The following is a 7,930-nucleotide window of genomic DNA, read 5'->3' as shown; positions in this document are numbered from 1 at the left end:
ACCTTTCACTACAAACTGGTTCATTTGTTGTGATAAACCTATAACTAAATCCTAAGAATGTCTAACTTTCACTACAAACTGGTTCATTTGTGGTGATAAACCTATAACTAAATCCTAAGAATGTCTAACTTTCACTACAAACTGGTTCATTTGTGGTGATAAACCTATAACTAAATCCTAAGAATGTATAACTTTCACTACAAACTGGTTCATTTGTGGTGATAAACCTATAACTAAATCCTAAGAATATCTAACTTTCACTACAAACTGGTTCATTTGTGGTGATAAACCTATAACTACACCCTAAGAATATCTAACTTTCACTACAAACTGGTTCATTTGTGGTGATAAACCTATAACTAAATCCTAAGAATATTCAACTTTCACTACAAACTGGTTCATTTGTGGTGATAAACCTATAACTAAATCCTAAGAATGTCTAACTTTCACTACAAACTGGTTCATTTGTGGTGATAAACCTATAACTAAATCCTAAGAATGTATAACTTTCACTACAAACTGGTTTCTTACTGTAGATTGTACGTAAATTGGAAGAGAATACAGAAGGAACAACAACAAGAACTAAATATGTACTCCAGGAAAGTCACTACGTATTTCAGAAGGCTCTAGAAGTAGCTGATCAAATGGAACTGTATGAAGTGGAAACAGAAGTCGATAATGTCTTAGCAGAAAAGGTTAATAAGTGTTTGATAATATTATATATCATTATTATTATTTAACCGATGTCTGTTTGTGTCGATTTACAGATTATTTTACGACATTGTAAGAAATTTAATAATAATATAGATTTGATTTTATAGATGTGCAGTGTTGGAAATAAGTATGGCAGTGGGTAGTGAACAAAATGAATACAACACACAAATATTATAGGGTTGCTCTTCCGTTGCTATTTGAAAATAAGGAGCACCAGGAAACAGTCGCGTGATGATAGTTTACACTGTGAGTTATTGCTATAAAACCGATCAGACAATGCCACCTCTAAACGTACAGGCAGTTATATTATTCCCAGTAATAGTGTGGTTATGCACTCCTGGTTGGCAGGATAAAATTGTCGTATAACAAACGTGTAGGAGTCAAAGATTTGTCTGGTAAAGGTAAAAGCTACTCTATGCGACTGGTGAAATTATATGTTTTAATAGAATCTTAATGACTCTGAATAATGCACGTGTAACTAGTGCTGTTGATAATATAAGCAGCCGAAGTAGTAAACCCAAACACTTAATAGCAATATTAAGTAACTTAGGATGTGCCTCTGATATGATAGACGACAATCCAGTAGAGATATTGCCAATGACATAGCTGTAAGTAAATGTTATCTCCGGATAATTAAGATATGCATTGGTATAAAATTTCTATATTGGATGTGTTGTTGCTTTCAAACTATCACTTTCTAGAGATAACAAAGCAGAAAGGCTTAAATAGGTGTTATACTTCAAACAGTGGCAGAAGCAAAACTAGATGAGGATGTTATTAACAGATGAATCAAATTTCTTGGTAACAGTCAATAATGGCAGAGAAAAGAACGGTACAACATTTACAGTGAAGCATGGTAGGAGATCACTACAATTGAGGATGTATTTCAGACAAAAGTTAGGGATCTACCTAAAATTTGGGATACATTGACTGTTTACAGATGCAAATAAAATCTTATTCGTCATCTCATTCCATCAGGAACAGAACTTGTTGCGTAGGAATTCATCTTCCAGCAAAACAACGACCTCTTGGATACAGAAAAAATGGGGAAACGATACCTCGCGGAAAAAGAAACCAATTTTTGTGATTCCTGTATGCGTATCACCTGCGCGTTTCCATAATTATTTCCAAAACTGTATATTAACCTTTTTCTCACTAGATTTACCTGGGCCCTAGTGGTTCAACGGCAAGTCTGAGGGCTTATAACATTAAAAACCGGGTTTTGAAACTTGTGATGGCATAGCACAGATAGCCCATTGTGTAGCTTTGCGCTTAGTAACAAAACAAACAAAGAAGCTTTACCTGTGGAGAATTTTTCTTGTTAAAGAGCAAAGATTTTATTCCCCTTAAGAAATCACTAGCAAAGAAAGATGAATTAAATTGATATGTATATACGATCTGTATACATCATATTTAACTTTGGGATTAATTTTCAAGGAAACTTGTTAGTTTAAACCAGTATAGTATTTCTGATCTTATATATGTTAGTTATTATAGGATAAAAAACAGGTATAGAAAAATGGGATTCTTTGAGGTAACACTTTATACGTTAAATATGCTGTATTAACAGAAGCAAAAATACATTGGGGAAGAAAGTTGTTACCTTTTACTTTTAGCAAGAAAGCTGGTCTTTTATATATATATATAGAGAAAACACGTACACTCCACCATTGCTAATCAACATTCACACATAGGTGACGGACAGTTTGGAAAACGTTGATCATGTTGTCATCCATATTTTAGAAATTCGTGACTTAGTTACTATACAGTAGATGCAGTATATTTATAGTTAAACTCTGCAGCTGTAGAATATAAACTTAAAATCACACTCTTTCACACTGAAAACTATTTTAAATTGTTTTTATATTTTATTAACATTTCTTTAGCCACATTCAAACAGAACGCACATCATGCAAGTGGTAATCAGTCGCTTTATGCCACTGCTGACCAAAGAGATCTAAGCTCACTTGACCACAAAAGATCTGTATCCAAACCACTAGCTGCTGATCTTCCAATTAACAGAAGCTACATCTTCAAACGCCCCCTAGTTGCACAGCGGACTTACAACGCTAGAAACCGGGTTTAGATACCCGTGGTGAGAGCACAGTTAGCCCATTGTGTAGCTTTGTGCTTAATTTCAAACAAACGTCTTCAAGCATATGGGGTGGCCTGCGATAAATCAGAATTATGATAAAATATATTTGCTTAATTTTTGTATTTTTTATTTAAATAGGCTAGATTTTAAATTTATTGAAACATATTCCAGTTCCCCTGTGAGTCAGCGGTAAGTTTACGGAATTCCAGTGCTAATATCCGGGATTCGATTCCCCGCGATGTACAGAGTTCAGATAGGCTATTGTGTAGCTTTGAACTAAAACATATCACACACACATATCATAATACTCCGTGTCTCTCCGTGTTAAGGTCTTGTGTGTGAATTTCATCTTTTGTTTATAAACACTTAGAGTACCGATATCATGACAGTTGAGTTTTAATATTTGCTCCCCATAACCAGGTTTTGAAAGATCCGCTATATCTGGTTTCTCTTACTAGCTATGTCGATCGGTGTGTATTTTTTTGATCAAACCATTTGGCATAGTATCTTTTGTACTAGAGGTGTATCGTGGGTATTATGTGTTGTAAAATAGGTTTAACCCACTTAACTTTAACCTCACGGCCGTCAGATTAGAATAGGTTTAACCCACTTAAGTTTAACCTCACGGCCGTCAGATTCGTTCAGATTTCTACACTCCCAATGTCATACGTGAATAGTCTGGGCAGTTCTCTTAAATTTTTAAATACTTTAAATACACAGCATTGCCTTTAGATTTTATCAACTTTGTGCATTCAGATACAAAATACCACAACTAAAAAAATGTTTCGTAAGCAAAGCATGAGTTTTCCCACTAGTTTTAACTTAGAATATCAATAGATCTTATACAGCGTCTCCATGAGCAAAAAGTTTTCATACTGCAATTGTACAACACTTTATTTAAGACTAACTAACTATCATTATGTGGCTCTCCAAAAACGAACCATGAATTTGCTAATACTAATTTGGTTTCCAGTACATAAAATATCATTTAAATACATTCAATCCTTTCTGTAAAACAACATAAATAATATTTAATTCAATAAAGAGCTTTTGTGGTTGTTTAGTTCCGTTATGCGTTTTCTACAAGAGCAGAGATTAAAAAATTAATCCAAGTATTAATATCATAGTGCTTGATTAAAGTATCCATATCAATGTATGTTCTTCCGTGTAAACAATTGTTTGTTTGTTTTTTGAATTTCGCGCAAAGCTACACGAGGGCTATCTGCGCTAGCCGTCCCTAATTTAGCAGTGTAAGACTAGAGGGAAGGCAGCTAGTCATCACCACCCACCACCAATTCTTGGGTTACTCTTTTACCAAAGAATAGTGGGATTGACCGTTACATTATAACGCCCCCACGGCTGAAAAGGCGTGCATGTTTGGTGTGACGTGGATTCGAACTTACGATTGCGAGTCGAGTGCCGTAACCACCTGGCCATGCTGGGCCTCCGTGTAAACAAAGCACAGATTTATGAACAGTGTGAAGTGAATAATTGTAAAAAATATTTCACAGAACTACTTGTACTTTTCCAAAACTTAGAATATACTGAGTTTATTTAATATCCATTTACAACATGTCAAGCTAATTAAGTTTTTAAAATATATTTATATCACGTTTTCTAATTTTCTTTTATGAACAGGGACTGACGTTTTCGAGATTTTATATTATTCGCGAAACTCATCAGGTGCAGACGACAAATCTGATTTTTAACACTTTCCGTTTACTTCCAGAGATTACTATCAGATAGTGCATGCTATTTACGGATATTTTATATCTACAGGTTCAAAGCAAGACAGCTAAGCTTGGACATTTGGTTGGAACAGCTTCTTTGAAAGTCAAACGTTCCTTGGATGCCTTACAAGCCATAATGAACGAACTAGGTATTATTGTAGCTTAAAATATAACATGGTTTTCATAAAAACTTCTTAGAACATCTCATGTGAAAACATGAAATGTGTAAAATATATGCAATTATAATAGTTTTGGTTTGTTTTGAAAATACAAGTGAATCCAAGTTTCACAAATTCAGAACTTAAGCAAACAGTCATTAGATATAATAGTAGACTCTAGAATATGTATTTCCCAAAAGTGTTAAACATGCAAGAACAGTTTACTTCCTAAATTATAGGTTTTCTGACATGTTTGATATTCTCTCAAAATTTTCGAAACATTAATTTTTATCTTCCATCCTATTCTCCCGATGTAGCTAATAACGTTTTTTTGTTCATTGAAACAAACTATTAAACACTTATAATGGAAGTTCATATTGTTTTTACTGTACATTAGATTGGTTTGATTTGGTTTGGATTTCGCGCAAAACTACTCGAGGATTAGATGTGCTCCCTAATTTTGCAGTGATAGACTAGAGTGAAGGCAGCTAGTCAACACCGCCCATCGTCAACTCTATAGCTACTCTTTCACTCACGAATAGTAAGATTGACTGTCACGTTACAACGCCCACACGACAGAAAGGGTGAGCATTTTCGGTAACAGGGATTCGATCCTGCGACTCGCACTTTGCGAGTCGAGCGCCCTAATCACCAGGTCATGCCAAGACTACTACTAACTACACTTTAGAAATTATACAGATATATTGGTATATACTAGTTAGATTTAATTTTCTGATTAAAAAAAAAGCCTTAAAATAAACATCCAATACCGGGGCACAAACCATAGGTGGTTCATTACGTACTGTGTCCTGGTTTTTGAGGTACCGACAGAAGTAAAACCCAAATTGCGGTTAGGTACCTCGTCTATCTTATTTAACCTTATATTCACTGGCCTCACATGCTTAAAGAAAAACAAGAGAGAGAGAGAGAGAGATAGAAAAGAGTAGATTCTAATGCTCAAACCCACAACCTTATACATCTTTACCTTCTCTCTTGTTACCACTTAATGATTTGGTATTGATTTACCTATAAAAGTAGAAAATCTAATTTTTACCGATAACAATACTAAAGACATGTTTAGTTTTTGCTTTTATATTACAATTAAATTTGATAAGGATATTTTTAAACAAATAGTGGGTATAGAGCTAATTATTCAAGTTGTTTCGCTAACTTATATCTTTATTATTATTAGAATAAGTTTATCAATAATTTTACAAGTCCAGATATATTTTCCTTGACATACAGATATGCTCCCCAGTGGCATAATAATAATAATAATAAAGATATAAGTCACATTAATAATTTCTGAAATTAATAAGACATCTTTGCAAATAAATTTTGATAGTAGGTCTCATTAAACCGAAAATAACTGTTTCTCTGCACCCAATTAAGCATGTCTTTAATGTGTTGAATAGTGTATCCTGCTAAATCTACACTGTTTTTATGATTCTTTACAAATGCCATGACTAAATCGACCCTCTCACCAATAGGGATAGAGAATTACAACTACTCAACATTTAAACTGAATAAAAAATTGTTATAGCATGCATTAGTCCTAAGATTTTCAGCTCGTACTAGACAGGAGTGTAGACAGTCAGGTCTTGACATTAGAGTTACAGAACTTTGAACATTATGTTAAGAAGATCAGTTTTTAAACCTAAAACATGTAATAAACCCGCAGACTAACTGGTAGTTTGTAAACAAGGTTTAAGAAGAAACAATAACCACAAGAACGTCGTATACAGTTTGACATGCTTTGGTGAAACAGACAGAACTATCACGGATATAATCAAAGAACGTCTTCGATCTCTTCATACATTAGACAGTAAAGCCAGTTCTGTGGCTGAACATTTTGTTGATAAACGTGGTGTAACTGATATCTATTGTCCCATAACAGCAGACATTCTTACCCATTGCCACAGAATTTTTAAATAGAAAATGCAAAGAAACCGTATTATTTCAGAAAATAAGCTACAGTTAAACAAAAAATCACCCTGGAATTTTTTAATTAATGATTTTCGTATTTAATTAGTATAACATGTTATTTATGCTTTAAATAGTATAATTTTGTTTGTTTGCATGTATTTCAATTTCACAATGTACAACAATATAATTTTACAATAATTATGTTTATAAATTCTCTCGTGAAGTTGCCTTATTACGCAGACCCGAATGATTTTGAAATCTTTTGTTACTGTCTTGTCTGCCCTGGTGAGCCGTAATGGTGAAACGTTGGCTTAAATAAAACCAGTCACATTTTCTGGAGTAATAGGTAGTTTCTTTTTATTTATCTCTTTAACATTACCTTTTGCCCAGTTTTTCTATTTAGTAGGAAGAGCAGCAATACACATTAGTGTAAATAATAAATTTCAATTTTATTATACAACTAATTTACTATTATTGTTAATTTTTTAACATCTTAACAGAAACCTTGGATTCTCTCGATTCTGCAGACTTGTATAGAATAGAATATGAACTTGAGAAGGTGCAGAACGAAGATATTGTTCTTGCTAAGAAAATCAAATACCTACAAGTCCTGAAGAAGAAACAACAGAAAACGATTGACGAATTAGAGAAAAACATAGAAGCTGTAAGACGGGAAGTTAAGGAAAGTGAAAATATCGCTGAAGCAATCAAACACTTTTGAACAGATTGATACATTCCTGCAGTAACCTACATTAAGGCTTATTTATTTATGAGGAACTCTGGCCTTATATGACACATTAATTCAGAATTCACATTCTTGTCCTTCCTGTTGCTTTCAAAAACTAACAATATTTATATTGCTTGTTTAACAAATATTCTGATAACAAATAACAGTAGAATATGATTACAAGCTAACAATATCAGACAAATCCACCTAAGTTAGATGACATATTCCTTCAAGTAATAAACGTATCTGAACAAATTTGGTTTTGATAGTTTGAAATTAAATCGCGCGATTAAATTCATGTGAACGGATAAATAAAACAGTATTTGTGAAAATAAACAAATATAATGAACGTAACGATACTATATACATTACTGTCGCAATAAAAAAACAGAGTGAAAGGACACATATTTCGTAAAAGTTCAAACTGATATAACCTATGAAATAAATGCATAATTAATAGACAACCTTGCTCAGTTTAATTACTTGGACATCAGGACAGCATTCAAACTTGAGGTTCAGATGAGAAAGGAAGTCATTAATGACTTTAGACATCATATGCAAAATTAAAGGCCTTGGTCAT

General features: G+C 33.3%; 1 protein-coding gene across 2 annotated transcripts in view; it reads left to right on the top strand.

The window, feature by feature from the left end:
* Positions 1–7,712, top strand: part of LOC106465541 (girdin-like) — a 30,918-nt gene extending 23,206 nt beyond the window's left edge. For both annotated transcript variants that reach the window (XM_022393458.1, XM_022393457.1), the window contains 3 exons: positions 537–695; positions 4,589–4,688; positions 7,124–7,712. In XM_022393458.1, coding sequence (XP_022249166.1) covers positions 537–695; positions 4,589–4,688; positions 7,124–7,344 — 480 coding nt within the window. In that variant the 3' untranslated portion in view covers positions 7,345–7,712. The remainder of the gene's footprint in view (positions 1–536; positions 696–4,588; positions 4,689–7,123) is intronic.
* Positions 7,713–7,930: the final 218 nt, after the last annotated feature.

Source organism: Limulus polyphemus, unplaced genomic scaffold (genome assembly GCF_000517525.1).
Source record: "Limulus polyphemus unplaced genomic scaffold, Limulus_polyphemus-2.1.2 Scaffold1976, whole genome shotgun sequence".
Classification (NCBI taxonomy): domain Eukaryota; kingdom Metazoa; phylum Arthropoda; class Merostomata; order Xiphosura; family Limulidae; genus Limulus; species Limulus polyphemus.
This window is presented reverse-complemented; position numbering and strand designations above follow the sequence as displayed.